At 37.1% G+C, this 21,236-nt stretch overlaps 6 protein-coding genes and 3 non-coding genes across 9 annotated transcripts; 3 read left to right on the top strand and 6 right to left on the bottom strand.

Moving 5' to 3' along the window:
- Positions 1-278: 278 nt before the first annotated feature.
- LOC111213688 (phytoene synthase, chloroplastic) lies at positions 279-3,152 on the bottom strand. Its single transcript, XM_022715498.2, has 7 exons — positions 2,819-3,152; positions 2,076-2,603; positions 1,924-1,974; positions 1,367-1,539; positions 1,054-1,289; positions 768-960; positions 279-660 (listed from the first exon to the last, which is right to left on the bottom strand). The coding sequence occupies exons 2-7, from the start codon at positions 2,506-2,508 to the stop codon at positions 499-501; spliced, it is 1,248 nt and encodes a 415-aa protein (XP_022571219.2). The 5' UTR covers positions 2,509-2,603; positions 2,819-3,152; the 3' UTR covers positions 279-498.
- A 4,608-nt stretch (positions 3,153-7,760) lies between these two features.
- Positions 7,761-9,904, top strand: LOC106354423 (cyclin-A1-1). Its single transcript, XM_048749008.1, has 8 exons — positions 7,761-8,129; positions 8,200-8,368; positions 8,440-8,642; positions 8,724-8,857; positions 8,953-9,028; positions 9,114-9,190; positions 9,269-9,452; positions 9,542-9,904. Exons 1-8 carry the CDS (start codon positions 7,914-7,916, stop codon positions 9,746-9,748), a joined length of 1,266 nt encoding a protein of 421 aa, XP_048604965.1. The 5' UTR covers positions 7,761-7,913; the 3' UTR covers positions 9,749-9,904.
- A 297-nt stretch (positions 9,905-10,201) lies between these two features.
- On the top strand, positions 10,202-12,158 carry LOC106354421 (protein SET DOMAIN GROUP 40-like). Its single transcript, XM_013794346.3, has 6 exons — positions 10,202-10,405; positions 10,499-10,649; positions 10,721-10,852; positions 10,932-11,072; positions 11,152-11,400; positions 11,472-12,158. Exons 1-6 carry the CDS (start codon positions 10,263-10,265, stop codon positions 12,099-12,101), a joined length of 1,446 nt encoding a protein of 481 aa, XP_013649800.1. The 5' UTR covers positions 10,202-10,262; the 3' UTR covers positions 12,102-12,158.
- A 945-nt stretch (positions 12,159-13,103) lies between these two features.
- On the bottom strand, positions 13,104-13,203 carry LOC125589585. The gene has a single exon (XR_007325758.1). It is a non-coding gene; the product is annotated as a small nucleolar RNA Z103 (small nucleolar RNA).
- An 89-nt stretch (positions 13,204-13,292) lies between these two features.
- On the bottom strand, positions 13,293-13,395 carry LOC125589587. The gene has a single exon (XR_007325759.1). It is a non-coding gene; the product is annotated as a small nucleolar RNA Z103 (small nucleolar RNA).
- Positions 13,396-13,476: 81 nt separating this feature from the next.
- On the bottom strand, positions 13,477-13,579 carry LOC125589589. Its single transcript, XR_007325761.1, has one exon. It is a non-coding gene; the product is annotated as a small nucleolar RNA Z103 (small nucleolar RNA).
- A 1,208-nt stretch (positions 13,580-14,787) lies between these two features.
- On the top strand, positions 14,788-15,348 carry LOC125582353. The gene has a single exon (XM_048749013.1). The coding sequence runs from the start codon at positions 14,788-14,790 to the stop codon at positions 15,214-15,216; it is 429 nt and encodes a 142-aa protein (XP_048604970.1). The 3' UTR covers positions 15,217-15,348.
- Positions 15,269-17,822, bottom strand: LOC125582351 (autophagy protein 5). Its single transcript, XM_048749011.1, has 8 exons — positions 17,531-17,822; positions 17,210-17,334; positions 17,046-17,112; positions 16,829-16,918; positions 16,372-16,459; positions 16,034-16,177; positions 15,827-15,958; positions 15,269-15,697 (listed from the first exon to the last, which is right to left on the bottom strand). Exons 1-8 carry the CDS (start codon positions 17,642-17,644, stop codon positions 15,432-15,434), a joined length of 1,026 nt encoding a protein of 341 aa, XP_048604968.1. The 5' UTR covers positions 17,645-17,822; the 3' UTR covers positions 15,269-15,431.
- A 385-nt stretch (positions 17,823-18,207) lies between these two features.
- LOC111202817 (protein REVEILLE 1-like) lies at positions 18,208-20,979 on the bottom strand. Its single transcript, XM_048749017.1, has 6 exons — positions 20,605-20,979; positions 19,787-19,858; positions 19,592-19,703; positions 19,438-19,499; positions 19,009-19,323; positions 18,208-18,928 (listed from the first exon to the last, which is right to left on the bottom strand). The coding sequence occupies exons 1-6, from the start codon at positions 20,635-20,637 to the stop codon at positions 18,401-18,403; spliced, it is 1,122 nt and encodes a 373-aa protein (XP_048604974.1). The 5' UTR covers positions 20,638-20,979; the 3' UTR covers positions 18,208-18,400.
- Between the last annotated feature and the right edge of the window lie 257 nt (positions 20,980-21,236).

A 21,236-nucleotide genomic window follows, 5' to 3' on the forward strand; every position in this document is an offset into this window, starting at 1 on the left:
ATCTACATGTTCGTGTCTTTCTAATTTAATAACTTATTTTCATGTCGGTGATTTTACTAAGGATTCATTAATTATTTTAATCAGAAAATTTCAAGTTTCAAATTTCATAAAATATATTATGTAAATTAATGAAAAGATGCTTACAAAAACCTAGATCCCATAAAGTGTTTCAAAAAGTGTAGTCAAATGTTAATCTTCTACAACATAGAATTGTCGGTTATATAATCGTTCGTAATATTTTAATAGTTTGTAATAACATAATTAAAAAAAACTTCATATCCACCAACCAAAATATTCCTATTTTTTCATTACCCAAGAGAAATAAAAGAAAAGTAATTTACTTTTTCTTTACATGGAGAAAAATAATTAAACATCATAAAAATTTATTTCCCCCCATTATATGTAAATATTAGTTAACTTAACATCATAAATTCGACCCTATGTTTTTACTTTTATCACAAAAACCCTCTTAGGTTGTTCCTCTTGCTTCTCTATCATTCACCTTGAACTTGAAGCCTTTAGTATTGATTTAGCATAAGCTAATGGGAGAGCTGCAATCTTCTTGGCTTTCCCGACATAAGCTCTCTTTGTAAAGTTGTTGTAATCATTCGCTTCAATCTCGTCCAATATCCTTCTGTACAATAGGAGCGATGCCCATACCTGAAAAAAAAAAAATCAAACAGCCAAGTCTTTCAGGGTTAAATCGATCGAAAACAAAGTTCTGGGGCAAAAGTGAAAAATAAACAAACTTGTATTGAGACACTTACCGGCCATCTGCTAGCTGCGTCTAGCTCAGTAACACCTTTCTCAGCTTCATCAAAGAACATTCTTGCTCGCTTAAGCTGCATTTTCATAAAGTTTCTCCATTTATCAGTGACTTTCCCAGCGAATATGTCTTCATCTGAGAGACCAGCCTGAGCTAGTTCATCTTGCGGCAGATAAACTCTTCCTCTTCCCGCACTAAAAGAGAGATCAAAACCAGTTCAAGAACGAGACACGAATAAAGAAACATGTTGTGAATCTTGAGAGTTTATAAGAAAAAGGAAGACTCACTCTTCACCAACGTCTCTGAGTATGTTGGTAAGCTGATTGGCTATACCGAGGGCCAAGGCAGCGTTGTAAACACTCTCTGTCGTTGCTTTGGACTTAGGATCGATCCCCATAACCGGAACGCTCATCAAACCGACGGTTCCGGCTACATAGTAGCAGTAAAGGTAGAGATCATCAAAGTTCTTGTATCTGGACTTCCTCAGATCCATTCTCATTCCTTCTACCATGTCTCTAAATGGCTGCAAAACAAATAAAAACATTAGAACAAATCTTTATGAGGTGTGTGACCTTTGAAATGATGAAGAGAGAGGCTGACCTGAATATCTACAGGGTATCTAGCAACTGTGTCAGCTAGAGCAGCGTCAAGCATATCGAAAGGACGGCCACGGAAGAGATCTTCTAACCTTGCTTCCCATCTATCCAACGCCATGGGAGTTATGTGTGATGCATTAGGCCCATCTACGAGTTCATCAGTTCTTCTACACCAAACTGCACACAAAGAAAGAGAGTATAATCAACAAACCAAGAACAACCAAACATAAAAGTAAACAACGGTCATGAGCTAACATTCTTCAGCATGCGTAAACCTCCAGTGTTTAAGATAATTGGGCCCCAAAGCCCATTTAAAGCCCACATTAGTAATTAAGCTAATTCATTATCTTGGGTCCTTAATCTTAAAAGGGTACAAACTTGGATGCATGATGCTTCAAGGTAACACACAAACAAACTTAGACAAGTACTATGTTTACATGAGTGCAAGTTTCAAAAAAGTCTAATTATGTCTTGGGATTAGATATAAACTCATTTTCAATCTACTTTGAGCATCACTTAAAGTCTAAACATGTTTGTTAAACAGTAGTAGTAGTAACTCACCATAGATAGCCCAAATGGCCTTTCGCCTCTCAGGTGTCATAAGCAAAGTTCCTACAGCAAAAACCATAAGAACACTCAGAAAACAAACGAACAGTGATCCACTACATGCCAAAAGCCAATGAAGAGGAGGAGGAGACGAAGAAGATGCTAACCGAGATAAAAAGTTTTAGCATATTCAGCACAAACTTCACCGCAACGATCGTAAGCATCACCCAACAAACTCAAACTCCCAGTAGTAGTCCCAGGAAGAACAATATCTTGTGGCTTCTTCGCATCATCAAGGTTCCTAAGCTGTTTGTTAACCAAAGCTGCTTGTTTCAACACAACATTGTAAACCTTCTCTTCAGATGAGAGGGTTATCTCTCCTGCAGCAGGACTTGCTACTAAACTTGAAGACACAACACTACTTCTTCCCCTTCTGCAGCTCATTACAGAAGAAGAAGAACTCCTCTTGCCAGTGTTGAGTCTCTGATTCAGACAAGGAGAGAGCAATCTAGAAGATTCTAGAACTCTTATTAACCCAGAATTCATTGGGTCTGGATTTGGAGAAGAAGGAGCAACCCATAACACTGCTACAGAAGACATACTCAAAGTTCTTGACAGAGAGATGGAAAGATCCAAACTTTGCGGTGAAACTCAGATTTTGATTTTGGATCAAACTGGTAAAGATGAATGCTTTCCTGCAAAATGGATTAATACAACAAAAAAAAACGAGTTGATGAGAATTCGAGATCTTTGATTCTCTATATAGAGCGAGAAAAGACTCAATCTCTACCAAATTCGTAGCAAATAGACAAAAGGGTAACGGGAAGATGTTTTAAAAGCAAAATGAACATACTTTCAGAACAGTAGAAACATAGTACGAGAGAGTAACCTTAAGTAAACAAAATCATACCTTTTGGTCTCTCTAAGAACAGACACACCTTGAGACGGAGAAGAAAGAGGAGGAGGAGAAAAGAACCAGAAGTTTTCGAGACGTTTGTATTACAACGCTTACTGTAATATAAGTATAACACACTACACTAGACACACAAGTAGAAGATGTGTCTTCTTTCTCTATCTCACAAACAATCTCACCCACTCAAATCTCTTCTTCTTCTTTTCCTTGTCTTTTTTTTTTCTTTCTTTGTGGATTTAATGAGAAGCCAGAATAAATAAAAAACTCGTTATTTTCTGTGTATATTTTTAATTTAATTTTTGACTGGCTAAGTTTAAAGTGTCTTGGACTCTATCAAGTGAATCGTGTCATGTGTATCAAACATTTATAGTTTTTTTCATAGAAAGATCCCGATTTAAATCTTCCCTAACCTTTTTTTATCCCCTTTCTCCATTTTGGCCAGATTTGTTTCCATTAGTTAATTGATTTTTTTTTAAACTGTTACTATTCCATACTTTATTTGATTAATTAACCAATTCAGTGCCAGATTGTATATCTATAGTTCTATATTAGGAGCTCTGCAATTGATATATATATATATATTTTTTTTTTTGAAATTGATATTTCAGTTATTCATATAAATAATTACATATATTTTAATTGTTTAAACCAGCATAGAAAACTTTAATTCACTATTTTAGTAGACAACCACTCAAAATGCATTTTTCTAATACAAAATGTTAGCGTGTTTCTGTACAAAATAATTACAAAGCTAAAAGTGACATATGTAATATGGTCAAACAAACCAAAAAGCTAAACATTTCATTACGGAGACTGAGATCTCCAATCGCCATTAGTTAGAGAAATTATAAAACAAATTTTAAACCTCTATCAAACAAATATTTTAAAACCTCTATAAAAATTAATACTAAAATGTATTTCTTGGTAGAAAGGACAATCGAGTTTGGGTGGGGCCATGCCAGTTTGGGTACAAAGGATTATGTCTTGACATGAGAAAAGCAGAAAGAGAGATCGCCGAGACGCCACGTGGACACTAGAGCCAATGAGAGAGCGATAAGCTTATCAAGTGGGGAGGAGCACCGAAGGGTAAAGTGGGCGACGTCGCTTTTCCACGTGTCATTACACCAGTGGTAAAAAGTGTAAAATGCTAGATTTCCTCTTAGTCGGCATATGGGTCCCACCTTCACTCCTCTCTACGTTCGTTGGCAACTTGCTTTCCCTCTCTCTCCTTTACTTAGACAACCTCGGTTGTTTTCGGAAGGTTTGCCTTTTCTGACTATGTTTTTTTTCCCTGTCACTTTCTGATTTGTGTAGCTTTGGTCCGTATTTTCCTCCGTATCTTTGTGTGAAATACTTAAATACACGTTCTTGTAAGTTATATACGTTGCTGAGAAACGTTTTTGGTTTAACGATGTGACATTGGTGAATAACTCTATAAGCTAAAAGTATTCACTGAGCTAGCCACAGGCTGACTACTCACGTAATCATATTGATTGTTTTTTTGTAGTTATATATGGCTCCTATAATCATGTAATAATAGTAATTATAACATATATTTATATTGACATCATAAATAATCAATTACGTACATCAATCTTTTTTATCAAGGAAACGCAGACGAAGCTTGTTTGATCATCACACACACAGTCGTAGAAAAAGGTTACGTCATTATCGCTGAAAACTCGCGAGGAAATCACTAAGATTCTATGCAACATGTCAATCGATTCACGTACTGGAATTGTCTGGCGAGTGATGAAGACATGGTTGTTACTAGAAAACGTGTGTGCTCGTAACTTGTGTTATCTTTCATGCCCCATAAAATTTTAGTCCAAGACTAGAAATTTATCATTTTCTACTATTATTCAATAATATAATTAGATTGAATAAGTTAGGTTTTATTATAAAAATACCAAAGAAATGGACCGTACTCATCATTTAATGGTTACATGGCTGGACACGTAGTGTTGCTTACCACTGCAAGTTTTTTTCTTTCTTTGCCGCCCACGAATTATTAAAATTGTCTTTGTATAAAATACTTTTGATGACGTCAATCATAGATTCATAGTTTCTAAAATGGTCTAGAAAAGGTTGTAATGTGTAAGAAATAATAAACTTCGTTAATGGCTACGTATCTAATTGGACGTGAACACTAATTGGACGTGTCATGTGGTACGTACGCTTCCATAGTTGATAGTTCTATTGTAGTATTATACGCGAATTCATTATGTAAATTTTACAACTAAACATAATATTTCTTAACCTACCACTGATCAACATTTTTATGAAATAGCTAATTAATTGTTACGAACAACCTATTAGAAAGAGATTTCTTAATGGATTGTTAGTAAAAAGGGTTACTTATGACATTGTTATCTATTTTAATTTTAATTTCCATTTAAAACGTTATGGTCAGTGGACAGATAACATAATAGAACACTATGGTATAAGTGGACAGATAACATGATAAATTTAAATGCAGAATTGCTTGTTTTATTGAAAGACATGCATTGTTTGGAATGTTGATTAACTACATTTTCATTTTAGTTGGTGGTGAAAAAACATATAATTTAACATACACCACAAAAAAAGAGTTGCTAAGTTACCACTTTTGTTCTCAGCCGTGTGAAGCTGAATATTCCTTCCTCTGATCTTGCAGATCCTTTATACCTGTTTTGTTTTGTTTTGTCTTTGGCGCGTACTTATTGTGTATAGTCCACGCATACGTACTACTCAAAAGTCATCTGGTTACCTGTTTTCTCCACCATACGTATCTTTATTGAATGCATTGTGACCAAAATGTGTGTGCAAGTTTTTTGTTTGTCTCGTTGATCAAAGGCTAGATATCAATTTCTTCTTACTAACATGTGCTACAAGTCACAATGATCAATGCAAATTGCATGACCGAAGCGAAGGATGAAGACTGATATATGTAATTGTAAACTCGACATGTAGCAAAACCTATATCTTTTCTTTTGAAAACCCAGTAAAGGTATATCTAGTAGTCTAGTTATTAGTTAGTAAAGGTATCAAAAGTTTTTTTCCACAGTAAAGGTATCAATTAGAGGTCTGACTTTGTTTTAACTTCCTCCTAATTCCCCCACCCAATTGGGCCAAACCCAAATAGCTCCAAAAACCAACATAGTGGCCCATTAAAAGAATCAAGATTTGAACCAAACCGGATTAATCCACTGCGAGTGAAACCGGTTTGGTATTTTTCACAATTGACTGAAGAAGCCATAAGAATCAGGGTTTAAGGAGAAAATCACAATCCAAGGAAGAAGAAGAAGTATGGAGTGAGAGCACCAAACCATGGAACAGTTCCTCTGATGGGCAGGAGGCTTGGCGTTTCAGATTACACAGATCCTTCTCGATCTCACCATTCATGTCTCGGCCATTATGGGTTTACGTTAGAAGAGAATTCAAACGACAAGGTGTTTATATATTCCTCTAGAGATCAGCCTTTATTCGCTCTAGCTTCTTCATGGCCTAAAGATTCTTTATACATTCATCAAGACGGTAAGCCATCTTTTGCGCTTGTATCCACGTTGAGACTCCGGGGCGAAGCTAGACTATTCATCTAATGGATGCACTTTTACTAAAAAAATGTAACTTAGATACATGTGAACATCGAACTTGAATTAATACGGGTGCACAGTTGGATTTTTGCCATCTAATACAACAAAAAATAGATGATTTTATACAGAAAAATATAAATATCAATAATATTATGGGTGTATGTGCCCACATAACTATGAACCTGCCTTCGCCCCTAGCTGTGGTATATCCCACAGAGCCAGCGTGACAAGTCGGTTACGCGCATCATCTATGCTGGTTCTCAGATATCTGTGAAGAATGAGATTCGAGTCAGGAAGTGGGTGGCAGAGAAATGTGGAAGTGTTTTAAAGGATTTGCCAAAATCTCTTCAGGACATTGACAAGCTCCAAGACCCTGAATTGCCTCTGGAGTAGGCCCAATCATGTATATGTGTTGGGGGTGCATTTGCACAAAACCCGTTACAATTTTTGATTTTTTTGTAGCTCAAATTAGGGTCTAATAGTTTTTTGAAAAAAAAATTGTATGAAAAAATGTTTTTTTCGCTTATGGCCCATATTTCTTATATTGCAACATAACAATTTAAATTTGGATATGAAGCATACCATCTCTTTCCTTACCTAATTAGTTTAACTTAAGTCTTTTGTGGAGTGTTACCGCCAAATTACTAATCGTTTCTATTTATATTATTGCAATATATTTTTAAAAAATATTATTTATTATCATACTGAATTTAGTTAATTTATATTACTTTAATGTAAAATTGACAAAAACAAAATTATTTTAGGATATTGTGAATTTATCAAGCATTATTATTAGCATGAAAATCTTATAAATATTAGAAGTAATGTTCACAATACATTGTTCTCAACTAACTAGATGGAACGGTCGACATTCACTATTCATTTCCAAAATTTTACCATTGTAGAAACTCTTTACTTTGACATCCAACATATTTTAAGAGCAAAAAAAACATAATGGTAATTGGCATGTACACTGCTGCTCAAAATCTTTCTTTAGTTATTGTTTGACAAAAAAAAAAACTATTGATCATATGAATATCGTTCTTTCTATTTGACTTTTTGAATCGGTAATTAGTTAGAACTAGTTTTTAGTTAAAAAATCCATAAAAGTTCAACTATATTTTATACATAAGGACAAAAAAAACAGTTGTTCACATCGTAATTCACTTATGGTAAGAAAATTTGCACAAAAAAAAATACACTTTAGAAAAAGAGGAGAAGCACAAAAAGTGACCGTTTGAAATTCGAATTTGAATTTATCATTTCTCGGCGTCTGAGATTCGAATTCAAAAAAATACCCGACACCGATGAGTGACGTGGCATTAACTTAAATAGGTGAGTGGATGCATTCTTCGTAAGTCACAGTAAGAATTTAAATTTTGCCTACGCTCCGTCAAAACAACGGAGAGGTTTCTTATAAATTCAAAAAACAAAAAACCATTCCTTCATTTTAAATTCTCATCTCTCTCTCTCTCTCTCTCACTCACTCAACTCAAATTTCTCGAGGATTTGGAGAAATGTCGAAGACTACTAATCAGAACCGGCGGCCTTCTTTCACCTCGTCGACGGAATCGTCGATGAGGAAACGTCACGGACCATCTTCTTCTTCTTCGGCAGTGAAACCAATCTCTAACACGGCGGTTATGGTGGCCAAGAAACGAGCCCCACTGGGTAACATCACTAATCAAAGGAAGGATTCACGAATATTCCCTAATTCATCTTCTGCTGATTCCGTAAGTTCCTCTGTCATCAATTTTGTTTTTTTTTTTTAATTCTGGTTTTGATTTTGATTTTTGGTTATAGGCACATTGTCCGAACAAGTCTGCGAAATTGAAGTTGGCGGCACCAACACAACCTGTTTGCGTTAATGCCTGTGAGACAAAGTCTACATGTGAAGAAGAAGTGGTTCCCATCGAGAGGAAGGCATTTAGCAATCTATGCATAACCCCGAGTTCAGACACAACTACTAATGGTCTTGTCTTTTTTTCTCTACTTTTGTTTTTTTTTTGTTTTTTTTTTCTGAATTTGTTTGTTGGCTTGCAGTCATGTCTGAAACGGAGAATAAGTTTATGAACATCGACAATAAGGATGCGGATCCGCAGCTCTGTGCAACGTTTGCTTGTGATATTTACAATCATCTCCGTGCCGCCGAGGCAAAGAAGCAGCCTGCCGTTGACTACATGGAGACTGTTCAGAAAGATGTTAACTCTACTATGCGCGGAATCCTTGTTGATTGGCTTGTTGAGGTGTGAATTATAGTTTCTCAAATTCAGATATGGTATCAATCTTGCCAAATGTGTGATTAAAAGTTTTTTTTTTTGTTCCAGGTATCAGAAGAGTATAGGCTTGTACCGGAGACGTTGTATCTGACAGTGAACTACATTGATAGATATCTATCTGGCAATGTGATTAGTAGACAGAAGCTTCAGTTGCTTGGTGTGGCTTGTATGATGATAGCAGCGTAAGAAAAATGAATTTTATTCTTATCAGTCTTGTTTTGTTTTTTTCCTTAGGCAAAATCTAATGATGCTAACTAAATTGCTTAAATGTTTTCAGAAAATATGAAGAGGTATGTGCACCACAAGTCGAGGAGTTCTGTTATATCACTGATAATACATATCTCAAGGATGAGGTTTGTGTGATTTTTTTTTACAGGATTATGATATATGAGAACAAAATCCACTAAATAAAATCATTTCTTTTGGCTCTTATTGCAGGTTCTTGACATGGAATCTGCTGTTTTGAACTACTTGAAGTTTGAAATGTCAGCTCCAACAGTAAAGTGCTTTCTAAGGTTAGTAGCAAAGATGATTGCTTCTTATCATTACAATATATTACTAACCCCTTGAATCTTTAAACTTGACATTTTCAGACGCTTTTCTCGGGCTGCCCAAGGGGTTCATGAGGCTCCGTGTATGCAGTTAGAATGTATGGCCAGCTACATTGCGGAACTGTCGCTTTTGGAGTACACAATGCTCTCTCATCCTCCTTCACTTGTTGCTGCTTCTGCAATTTTCTTGGCCAAGTATACTCTAGACCCAACAAGAAGACCGTGGGTATGTTAATACTACTTTCTTTGTCTAGACAGTCCCTTTCCTTCTGCGCCATGTAGTAAAAAAATGTTTTGTTTCTTTTGGTGAATCAGAATTCGACGTTGCGACACTATACGCAGTATGAAGCGATGGAATTGAGAGGGTGTGTGATGGATCTTCAACGGTTGTGTAGTAACGCTCATGTCTCTACTCTTCCTGCTGTAAGGGACAAGTATAGTCAACACAAATACAAGTTTGTGGCAAAGAAGTTTTGTCCATCAATTATCCCACCAGATTTCTTCAAGAACAGCTTGTATTGATTGATCAGTTTTCAAATTAACTTTGTTCCAATCTTGCGTTGGATTGTCCTTTGTTCTTGGTTAATCTCTTTGTCTCCTTTTTAGTTGTTTTTTATGATGTAATCTACCATTATAAGTAAAGGCATCATCATAAATTAGAGATCTGACTTTGTTCAACTTCCTCCTCATTCCCACACCCCCACAAAAGAATCTGAGCTTATTGGACCAAACCCAAATAGATCCAAAAACCAACATAACGGCTCATTTCAATAAATTATAACCAAACCGGATTAAACCACTACGAGTGAGACCGGTTTGAGCATTTCCACAATTGACTGAAAAAGCCACAAGAATCAGGGTTTAAGAAGAAGAATCACAAACCCATGAAGATGCATAAATTCGAAAATCACATAGTGGCCCATTAAAGATAACATAAATTCGAACTAAACCGGACTAAACCACTACGATTGAAACCGGTTTGAGCATTTCCAGAATTGACTGAAGAAGCCATAAGAATCAGGGTTTAAGAAGAAGAATGGACTCAGAGCACCAAACCATGGAAACGTTCCTCCGATGGGCAGCAGAGCTCGGCGTTTCAGATTCCACCGATCCTTCTCGATCTGACGATTCATGTCTCGGCCGTACCCTCTCCGTCGCCGACTTCCCTCTCGCCGGCGGGTGCGTTAGAAACAAAATCAAATCTCTGATCATTTCGAATCCCTAAAATTTTTCTCTTCTCATCGCTCTCTTTCCACGCATTGATCGAACTAGGAGAGGATTGGGAGCTGTTCGTGAGCTCAGGAAAGGAGAATTGGTTCTGAAAGTCCCGAGGAACGCTCTGTTGACTACAGAGTCCATGGTGGCTAAAGATCAGAACTTGAGGGATTCTATCAATCTCCACGCATCGCTCTCTTCGACCCAGGTTCTATTTTCTCTATTTAGTGATGCCCTTTTGAGAAAATCTCATAATTTAAGGATCTTTTAAATTTGCAGATACTGAGTGTTTGCTTGTTGTATGAGATGAGTAAAGGGAAGAGCTCTTTCTGGTACCCTTACTTGGTTCATTTGCCTCGTGACTATGATCTCTTGGCTACATTCGGTGAATTCGAGAAGCAAGCTTTACAAGTTATGTGTTTACTACATTCATGTCGCTTTCTTTACGATTCTACTGTGATTTTGAGTTTTGTGATCATCATGTCTTTAGGTTGAAGATGCTGTGTGGGCTGCTGAGAAGGCTATAGCAAAGTCTCAGTCTGAGTGGAAGGAAGCTGTTACCTTGATGAAGGAGTTAGATCTCAAGCCTAAGTTTCAGAGTCTTCAAGCATGGAACTGGGCTTCTGCAACTGTAAGAAACTACTTCATGTTCAATGATATAACTTCTGCAAACTTACTACAGCGCTAAACACTTTTTTCTCTGTTTGAAGATATCTTCACGGACGTTGCATATTCCATGGGACAGTGCTGGGTGTTTGTGTCCTGTGGGGGATTTGTTTAACTATGATGCTCCTGGAGATGATTCGAATACCTCAGAAGGTTTTGAAACTGTGAATAATGCGGAGGAAGCAGGACATGTTGTTGAGACTCAGTCTGAAAGGCTCACAGATGGTGGATTCGACGGAGATGCTAATGCTTATTGTCTTTATGCAAGAAGGAATTATCAGCTAGGAGAACAGGTACAAGTTCTCAACTACCCTTTGTTACAGCTGTGAAACTAATGGCAGAGGATTGTATTTTGTGGCTGTAGGTTCTTCTATGTTACGGGACTTACACGAATCTGGAGCTTCTTGAGCACTATGGGTTTACGTTAGATGATAATTCAAATGACAAGGTCTTTATTCCTCTAGAAACCAGCCTTTACGCTCTAGCTTCTTCATGGCCTAAAGACTCTTTATACATTCATCAAGACGGCAAACCATCTTTTTCCCTTGTATCCACGTTGAGACTATGGCTGATCCCACAGAGCCAGCGTGACAAGTCAGTTATGCGCCTCGTCTATGCTGGTTCTCAGATATCAGTTAAGAATGAGATTCTGGTCATGAAGTGGGTGTCAGAGAAATGTAGAAGTGTTTTAAGGGAACTCCCAACGTCTATCCTAGAGGATAGAGTGATTTTTCAGGACATTGACAAGCTTCAAGATACTGAATTGCGTCTGGAGCAGAGAGAAGTAGAAGCTTTTGGCAGTGAAGTACGTTCTTTTCTAGAGGCGAATCGTTTGTGGGATTTGATAAATGGGGGATTTTCTGGGAAGATTAACAGGATAATGAGTAAATGGAGATTGTCAGTGCAGTGGAGGCTAAGGTACAAGAGAACTCTTGCTGATTGTATCTCTTATTGTAATGAGAAAATAAATCATCTCTCAGGTAACCTAGGATAGGATTGGAAATTTGTAACACTAATTTATCAATGCTTAAAAGAGGATTTCCGAAAATTATTTTTACATTAGCAAAGTAAACAAAAATCTACTGTTATATCATGATCAGTTGCAAGTGTGAATCAACAATAGTAAGCTGAAGCCAAACAGATGAGGAGATCTGTGAGGATGAGACCAACAACGTTAAAGACAAACTTTGGAGCAAACAAACCCCAAACCTGCAAGAATAGGAGAGGAATGTTTTAGTCAAAGAAGAATAAAACATGTAGAAAGAAGACTCCATTGCACAACACACAGGAACTAGTTTTAAAAGAATTTGTTCTGTCCATCTGATTTGGTTCTTTCTCTCTACACCCTCCAGCCTCATTATACAATAGCCTAAATACATTTAACTGCATGAGTTATATAACCTTAATGGCCTGATTTGCCATATTTGTTATAAAGCTTTTTGCTTAGAAAATACCAGCTAGCAACTATTGATCCTTGCTTCCCAGACAATAGAATCACTGGCGAGCTACAAGCAGACAATCGAATTCTTCTTTTTCAAACACGTCTCCATCTCCTTCTGGTTCAGTAACGCCGTTTTTACGTGAAATTGTGAATACTGTTATGTGAATGCGACGTCGTTTGCCGCTCAATTTATAAACAACCATTGCTGGTTTTTGAGGTAGTTAAGAACAGTTTAAAGGATAATTAAAATTAACAGCTAAGATATATTGTTCGATTACTGTTTAATCATTTTTTGTTCACTCTATTATGGTTCTCATAGATTTTTATGTAATCCTACTTAGATTTTGTAGCTTGCCTGTTTGCAAAAAGTTATTGTTCTCAATTCAAGCTTATTAGATTCCGGTTTAACAAATCATGTCCAGCCCATAAGTATTTTTTATCTAGTCTCTTCAAGAGCACTTTAGATGATTTAAAGTACCTGCTTCAGTACAAATACAGAACAAAACTTGTAACTACTAAGCAAAAAAAAAAACTTTTGGAATCAAACTTAGGGAGAAGGATCAGAATATTGGCTTGATTTCCTCTGATGAGAGGAAATAATAATCGCTTAGTATAATCAGATTCGATCATTTGGGGAAATTGTCATCACCTCCATATCTCCATTGCAATCACGAATAGATTTTATAAAATACATTCTCAAGAAAAAAAAATCCACGCTTTGGAAAAAAATAAATAATTAGAGAGAAGGATCAGAAAATAGGCTTGACTTCCTCTTGATGAAGAGGAAATATAAAATCGCTCAGTATAATCAGATTCGATCATCTGGGGAAATTGTCATCACCTCCAACTCTCCATTTACTATATCTTTAAACTTAATTAAAAATAAAAAACACAACAATAAAATCTAATTCAAATAAATAAAAGAGAGAAGGATCAGACTAATTGGCTTGACTTTCCTCTGATGAGAGGAAAATTCTATTCGCTCAGTATAATCAACTTCGATCATCTGGGGAAATTGTCATCACCTCCAGTTCTCCCTTTTACTCTTTTTTTTTTAAATCAAAAACCGATGAAAACTACTTTCAGACAAAAGATAATAACAGGTCCTAGGTTGTCTTAAAGAAAAGATACAAACAAGATTTGCCCTAAACTAAATATCCAAGCTGTTTTTTCTCATAAAGAAAACCTTTTAGAACACAAGAATTTTAAATTTGAAAACTAAAGAGCAGAGAACAGATCTAGCAAAGTCGACGGCTGGTTTTTCTGAGATTGGTGTTTAGTCGAATGTTATTTATAGGTATCAATGCGATGAGGCTGATGCCTATAAACCCTAACACGCGTGTTATTCACGTGGTCGTGATTTTAAGTAAATTTCTATCGGGTCCTCGTATTTTGTAGGGTTGCGGTAAGTAGCAAGGACTTTTAAATATTTGATCAATTCTTTTTTTTTTTTTTTTTTTTTTTTATATTTGATCAATTCGTTTGTTTTTAATGTTTTTGGATAATTTATTCTTGGAATGCATAATTGATTACGAGCCAACGTCACGGGTATTAAATAACAAATCAATCAGAATATAATTGTATGATTTTTGTAATAATATTTTGCAACTAAACTAATCTATAAAACTCTATTTATAAAGAATACTTTATGTTATAATGATGAATGATATCTCTCTCAAGAATCAGAAGTGTGGAAAGGAGAAGGAGCGTTTCAAGTTGTTTGCTAGAACATCATTTGAACTTTGCAGAGTTTACATAGAGGCGAGAGCTCTTTAGTGTTGAGATGCATTTGAAGAATACAATCAAACAAGTATAAACCAAAGTTATCATAAATTAATCCCACAGTACTTAATACGCTTTAATATGACCAGACTGAATAAATGGTAACTTGTGTGTGTTTATGTGAGAAAAAAAGTTATGCAGAAGAGTGAGGAGACTACTACAAATACAAAAAAACATGGAAGAGGAACACCTATAGATAGGTTAGTCTCTGGTTTCAGAGTGTTGTAACATTGATCATTGTTGTTGTTGAGATCATAACATAATGGTTCTGACTCGAAGTTGTTCGCTTAACTGACTCTGTAAAATATGTCGTCCATGCAGTTGGTCGTGGATTGACTTCCGTCCCACCAATTATAGCACGACACGTATCATATTCTTACCGTCAAAGAGAGATCAATTCTGACTTTGAAAAAGTAATTAGAAAAGACGAGCAAAAAAAAGTCTTCGATATATTCGTATGGTTTTGTTGCATCACCGCGGTCTTCATCTCCATCCCAGAATCTCGATCGCCACATCGCCCGATTACAATCGCCTCCGGAAAAGCCTTCACGATGTGCTTCTGAGCATGAGATTTGGATTAAAGCGAAATCTTCCTCTAAAACGATCATCATTTGCTTACTATTCCGGATCTCGAGAACAACAGCCCATTACCATGGCGACCAAGAGCGACAAGACTTCGACGGAGGTGAAAGATAAGGTAGTGGAGGAGAAGAAGGATAAGGATAAGAAGGAGGAGGTATCGCTCCCACCACCGCCGGAGAAACCAGAGGCTGGCGATTGTTGCGGTAGCGGTTGCGTCCGATGCGTTTGGGATGTGTATTACGATGAGCTCGAAGAATACAACAAGCTTACTGCTTCCACTCCTGGAGATACTAAATCCAATTGATTGAATTGGGATTGCTTTGTTCTGATTGTTACGCTATTGTTGCTAGAAAAAGTTAAACAATTGCTTTGTTCTATAATAAAGACTGGTCAAGAACTGATCGACCAATATTAAACGATTTCAATCTTTTTTTCACTGTGCTTGTAGTTGCTTGTATATAAACAAATCATTGATTCTTTTGGCCTCTAAGACAAACGTGAAAGCAATATTCAGAGAGCCTACCTTTGAGGTTCTTTAACAAGAACAGAGACATGGAGATAGAACTCTGGGTTCATCAAGTTATTTACCACCCACGAGAACGGTATCTCTAGTTTCATCTCAATCCCTTGGATCCTTACCAATTTGAGTTCTCCCCTCGTCTCCTGCGAGACATCTGATGCATCCGTGGTTCTTTGTTCCCCCTCTTCTCCACTCGTTTGAGCTCTGTCTCTAATGTACTCCGGGAGGAGACTTTCAATTGCATCGCGCAAAGTAAAGCATTTCCCTGTAATTAGATACTGGAACTAATAAGTTTTATCTCAGGTGAGACTCAAGAACCAGTTGAAATCACCATAAAGCCAAGTGAAGATCATAAGAACAGTGCAGCGCATCTTTAAGATGATGAAGTTACTACCTTCTTTTCTGAGGAACTCAACAGGGCGATTTAGGTACGAGATCTCATCCCATGTATCCATCTCAGGTACATCTTCAAGATTCTCGAAATCTTTACTTACACTTCGAACATACAACCGAACAGGAACCCTTGCTGACAAAAGGATTAATCAAGAGTCAGGAAAAAAGGAGAGTATAAATATGGAGGCAGAGCTTATAGTTGGCAAACCTGTCTTGACTTGTCCAGCCACATCTATCTCAGTCCCACCTTGTCGAGATTGTGGAGATGACACACTTGCTTTTCTTGAAAACTCATCTTCGATATTTTCCATTTTAATCTTGGGTGATAATCTTGTGTAGGCATCAAGATCACCTGCCAAACCATCAGTTTTCAGTCACTAATATCCAAAAGGATTGTGTAGGCAGTGACAATTGAGAATGCTGATTCTGAATGCAAAAGCATCATCTAGTGGAGATTAGAGTTTTAGCCACAAGTACTGATGTAACTAGAATGATAATGGCTATGCGATTAGTGTTATTTTTATGCCTAACATGGACCACTCGTACCGTTCATGACAGAAGTCCACAGGTCTTCTTGATCACTCTGAGACATATTCATAACATTCTTGCAGTTTCCATTGATAATATATGCCGCCTGCAGTAGTAGTAAAGCATTGTTAAAATAGCACACATGAGAAGTCTATGGTTAATCCACTACGGAATGACCAAATGATTTTAGCAAAAATTGGTCAAAATATCATTCGCCTTCATTACCAGTTACACCCTATAACAGCCTATGACACTCTGATCATGTTAGCAGACAGAGATGTAAACGGGATTGTTCAAAGTTAGTAATACATCAAAATGTGGAAGAACACTTGTACAAAAAAAAAAAGCAGAGCACTTATGCAAGGTAACAAAAAATTTCAATGTTCTACAATGTGAAATACAAGGGAACAGCATGCAGCGTTTCACTTAAGAGTGACAAGACAAATAGTACAAGTTTCGAGAAATTTCCACTAACCTCCTTCAAAGAATTAACAAAGTTCCACTTGATAGAATCTTCTCCTTCACATGGTATCAGTACGTTGCTAGGATATCCTCTAAAGTGTATCTGCAAGCGAAAAAGTTTCACAAAAGCTCAAGAACAACAAAGATAAAAAGAAATAAGTTTGTGCATCCTAAGCCCATCTCTCAAACATAAGAAGCTGATGAAGTTGAGAGAAAGAAAGAAAGGTTACAGTGAGATTCCAAGGTCTCTCTGGTTCTGCACATAGAAGATCAAAAAGAACACCCGTTGGTATATACCTGCAAACCAAACAAGATTCACCTCTCCACTTAAACATATCACAATCAATAAAACAGTGATTCCACATTATACACTAAGAGATGAACAATGGCGTACCATTTCAGAGGCAATCCTTTGTAGTCAAACCAGATGGAATCTTCTCCAGGAGGCAGTGAATCTTTGAAGTAAGGCTTTATAAGATGAACTAACAGAGGCAAGTATCCTATTCTTGGCGCCAACACCTGATAATGCAAGAGTGAAAACAACAAACAGAGAGCTTAACTCGTTTTCATGCACTCAAGCAAATTGATAATCAATATCCGATGATTCAAAGCCAAACGCGATGCTAAAACCCTAGAAACTCGAATTCGATCGTGATCCAACCTAACCAACTAGAGAATTCCAAAATTGAAGATATTGAAAGAGAGAATGAGTTACGAGAGCAGGAGGAGGAGGAGGGTGAGAAGCGACTTCGGATTTGTGGAGATGAATCTGCAGAGGAATCGCTCCTTCCCATACGTACTTCACCGCTTCTTCTTCATTCGCCGCCATTCTCTTCTCTCCTACGCTTCCCTTCCGTCGTACCAGCTCTCCGACTTGAAAAAAAAAATCATCCGCTCTCAAAACGACGCTGTTTTAGTTCTCTTGTGACGTCATCTTCTCTCGCGTATAGTATAGTGTACTAGGCGTACGTTAGAGACTTAGAGTAGAGCGTAGTCTCTTGCTGGCTAACGTGTACGAACCAAGTACGAGATAGATTTTATACGGATGTGAGTGTGTATATCGGTTTAGTCTGGTTTGGCAAGTGAGCATCTCATTCTCCTGGATCTAAACAAAACCAAACCCACATGGGCCGATAAAACCAGCTTCAATTAACTTTTTTGAGCTTTCTGGTTTAGTTCTAGGTACTCGATTTCGATTTTGAACCTTTGTCTTTGGTTTTCAAAGCGGTTCGATTATCCGGTTAAACACCGTTCTTACTATTGTTCAAGTATGGCTTTCAGATGTTGGTACTAACCTCCTCACCAATGTCATCTGAAGGAAACTCTTCACCCAAACCAATTGCAATTTCTTGCAAACGAACTTAATATTTGTTGAGGGCAATCGATAACAAAGAGCTCATAATCGCTGGTTAAATTAAAAAACAAATTGTACAAGTGTGTATTACAGTTACAAATTATGCATAAACTTTAGCCTAAACAACAAACAGCTCGAAGAAAACTATGCAAAAGTAAAACTTTGGTGAACATTAAGAAGTTGAATGGATATTGAACTTAAAGACTTTGGTACCTGAGAAAAATGTCCTAGTTATAAGTAGATGTGAATCTCTTGCTGTTGTTCTTCTGCTTGTGTAACCATCTTTCTCTTCTTGTACGAACCAAATCCTCTTGAATTCGACTCAGAGTTTCTTCTTCTGAGCTCAGAAAATGCAGACCTCTCGCTAGGTTTAAACTTCCATTGGCATACCATTGTTTCCGGTTCTGAGCTCTTCTCCGTGTGTCCTGTATCATCCACCGAACCAGTGTTTGACCCAGTCGATGATCCTTCATTTTGGACGCCCTTTTCTGACTCTAAGCATTCTTCTTGCTTATGAGGGACTTGTAACCAACAGCTCAAACGTTCTTCTTGCGGGTTTATTACCATGGGAAATGTTTCGGATGTAGAGAGTTTCCTTGGTAATGGCTGAATCGGTGACTTGCAGTAAGTTGTTGACGTTGTTGGAGATGAGGACATGTCTGGATCAGAGACCAAAACTGTCTTGCCGAAGAGTTTAAGGCTTTGCTTCGTCGGTTCCTCTCTGTTTAAGAGTCTCTCTGCTGGAAACAACTCCAGCTTCTGTACAAATTCATCAAACAAAGAACATTAGAAACTAAGCCTCTAACGGTTCCTTGATGGGTTTCTGTTTGGTCACCTACCAGAGTCTCAAACTCTTCAGGTGCATTTGCAGTAGTTGCAAGAGCAGCAGGCGGTGATGCAGAGGAGACAGGGGACAAGCTTCGATTTGGTGAATGTGAATCAGAGGAACCAAAGGCTTCTGATTCAACAGTGGACAACACAGAGGATGGAGATCTGTTGTCTCGTTCTGAGGGAGAAACCGATCTACTTGTTTGGTCTCCCTCGTTGCCCAACTTACGTGGGTAAGGATGCATTGGTCTCCTCTTGGGACGAGGAGGTGGTATCACAATCGGCTCCAAAGAGCTCACATTACCTCCTGACGCTTCTCGAGCAACCTATGTAGAAAACACACAACAAAACAAAGGCAAGTCAGAACATCAAAGTCTCAAAACAATCTATGTATAATCATCCCTTGTTTAAGCGGTTATTTGCAAAATAAGTTTATGGACCTTAGAGAAAAACTTCTGAGCATGGCTTCGAATCTGAACAGCAGTCTTTGTGCCCACATGCTCTGTTATTGAAACTTGGTGGTTCAGGTATGTAAAGACCCACAACATAACTCAGTAGCAAGTGGTATTATTACTTAGATTATTCAATTATTACCTTCTATTTTTCTCCATGCTCGCCCGTATAGCCTCAAAGCTTCAACAAACTTGTTGTGCTCTTCATCTGTCCATCTCTCTCTTTCCTTTGTTATAGTGTATGGTTTCCGCACCTAATATCAAAGATGAATTGAGCCAAAGATGTACACTTTCACATAACAATATTCACACATCAGAAGTTAAAAGAAGCAAAAACCTTGGGTGCATAGTCAAAAACTTGGTCATTGAGTTGTATCTCTGCAGTTTCTTCAACTCTATTGTCATCACCCTGTAAACAAAAGGGAGGGGGATTTTATGGAAACATCATCTTATTTGCTCACACAAATTTAACAAGAGTGGCATTGGTTCAGTTACTTTGCTTTTATGGAAACATCATCTTATTTGTTCACACAAATTTAACAAGAGTGGCATTGGTTCAGGTACTTTCTTTTTTTAGTTGCTCCGGAGTAATATATAAATGACTTAGGCCACTCCACCACCCTGTTAGATTCGGTTTGTTATGGGCTTCCAACTTAAATCTTATTGGTTATTAGTGGATTGACCATTAACCTTTTATATATTACTCCCTCCGTTTTTTTTATATAAGTCGTTTTACAACTATACACGTTGATTAAGAAAATCATTAATTTTTTATATTTTCTAAACAAAAACATCATTAATTATTTACCTAACCACAATTGAACCAATAGAAAAATAAAAGATATGTTACCATCGGTCATACAATATTATTTACTAATAAATTTTACATAGAAAATCGAAAACGATATATAATTTGGAACAAAAAAATCTGACTTATATTAAAAAACGGAAGGAGTACTTAATTCTCGATGTGGGATACAAACTCCAACTGTTTTCAACTGTATTCACATTGGAACTCAAGAGTCTGCAAATGAATTACACTATACTAACATGCCAAACTCTAATCTGAGTTTATAAAAAAAACTATACTTTGAAGCTCATAGATTCATTAGCTAATCTGAAAACTGGGATAAAAAATTAAATAGAGTTTTAAACCTGAACATTCGCAGTCAACGGAGACGACGCCATAGCTTCCTTCCCTGATTAAGATCTCGCCGGAGAAAAAAAAAAAAGGAACAATTCGAAGGTGCGAATTTAACTTTAGAAACTCAGCTTAAAATTTTCTCCGTTAAGTTCGTTTCTACAGAACTCAAATACTGATTCGATTTATCTCTCTGTTCCGGTTAGACGATTTCCAGCAAACCGGAGCTATTTTGAGGGAACGAGAAAACGACGTCGTAAATGTAACTCTTTTTGTTTCTACGGAAGAAGGAAAGAGCAAACGAAGAAAGAAAAATGTTTGGGGGGGTCTGTGGAGGAGAGATGGGGGCCGAGAAAAAATAGTAAGATAGAGGTGGGGTGCCACGTCAGCTCCTGGTATGTGCGCTTTTTCGGTTTTCCTTATTTTATTGGTTTTTCCATCGAACGCTCTAGACACTGATGAAATCTTGTGGCTCACCTTCAAAGACACGTGTCGCCCGTGGGCGTGGTCGTTTTCTCAAATTAAATTATCTTCTAGATTTTATAGTTGTCCTTGTCTGAGTTGTCTCTACCAAAAAAGGAAATATATTATCATATTGCTGGACGGAGAAATGTGAGCCACTAGTAGATTCATAAAGAGAAAAAAA

This window comes from Brassica napus, chromosome A2 (genome assembly GCF_020379485.1).
Source record: "Brassica napus cultivar Da-Ae chromosome A2, Da-Ae, whole genome shotgun sequence".
Classification (NCBI taxonomy): domain Eukaryota; kingdom Viridiplantae; phylum Streptophyta; class Magnoliopsida; order Brassicales; family Brassicaceae; genus Brassica; species Brassica napus.

Excerpts from the sequence above, each read along its gene's own strand:
- LOC111202817 (XM_048749017.1), bottom strand. The coding sequence starts at position 20,637 with ATGGCGTCGTCTCCGTTGACTGCGAATGTTCAG. Across the intron at positions 19,500-19,591 it reads AGCATGGAGAAAAATAGAAG|AGCATGTGGGCACAAAGACT; the intron begins GTAATAATTGAA and ends TTTCAATAACAG. Across the intron at positions 19,324-19,437 it reads CTCAGAAGTTTTTCTCTAAG|GTTGCTCGAGAAGCGTCAGG; the intron begins GTCCATAAACTT and ends TTTTCTACATAG.
- LOC111213688 (XM_022715498.2), bottom strand. The coding sequence starts at position 2,508 with ATGTCTTCTGTAGCAGTGTTATGGGTTGCTCCTTCTTCTCCAAATCCA. Across the intron at positions 1,975-2,075 it reads TGCTAAAACTTTTTATCTCG|GAACTTTGCTTATGACACCT; the intron begins GTTAGCATCTTC and ends TTTTTGCTGTAG. Across the intron at positions 661-767 it reads ACGCAGCTAGCAGATGGCCG|GTATGGGCATCGCTCCTATT; the intron begins GTAAGTGTCTCA and ends TTTTTTTTTCAG.
- LOC106354421 (XM_013794346.3), top strand. The coding sequence starts at position 10,263 with ATGGACTCAGAGCACCAAACCATGGAAACGTTCCTCCGATGGGCAGCA. Across the intron at positions 10,650-10,720 it reads CATCGCTCTCTTCGACCCAG|ATACTGAGTGTTTGCTTGTT; the intron begins GTTCTATTTTCT and ends TTAAATTTGCAG. Across the intron at positions 11,073-11,151 it reads GGAACTGGGCTTCTGCAACT|ATATCTTCACGGACGTTGCA; the intron begins GTAAGAAACTAC and ends CTCTGTTTGAAG.
- LOC125582353 (XM_048749013.1), top strand. The coding sequence starts at position 14,788 with ATGGTTTTGTTGCATCACCGCGGTCTTCATCTCCATCCCAGAATCTCG.
- LOC106354423 (XM_048749008.1), top strand. The coding sequence starts at position 7,914 with ATGTCGAAGACTACTAATCAGAACCGGCGGCCTTCTTTCACCTCGTCG. Across the intron at positions 8,130-8,199 it reads ATTCATCTTCTGCTGATTCC|GCACATTGTCCGAACAAGTC; the intron begins GTAAGTTCCTCT and ends TTTTGGTTATAG. Across the intron at positions 9,029-9,113 it reads ATACATATCTCAAGGATGAG|GTTCTTGACATGGAATCTGC; the intron begins GTTTGTGTGATT and ends CTCTTATTGCAG.
- LOC125582351 (XM_048749011.1), bottom strand. The coding sequence starts at position 17,644 with ATGGCGGCGAATGAAGAAGAAGCGGTGAAGTACGTATGGGAAGGAGCG. Across the intron at positions 17,335-17,530 it reads CTCCTCCTCCTCCTGCTCTC|GTGTTGGCGCCAAGAATAGG; the intron begins GTAACTCATTCT and ends TTGCATTATCAG. Across the intron at positions 15,959-16,033 it reads GGCTGGACAAGTCAAGACAG|CAAGGGTTCCTGTTCGGTTG; the intron begins GTTTGCCAACTA and ends TCCTTTTGTCAG.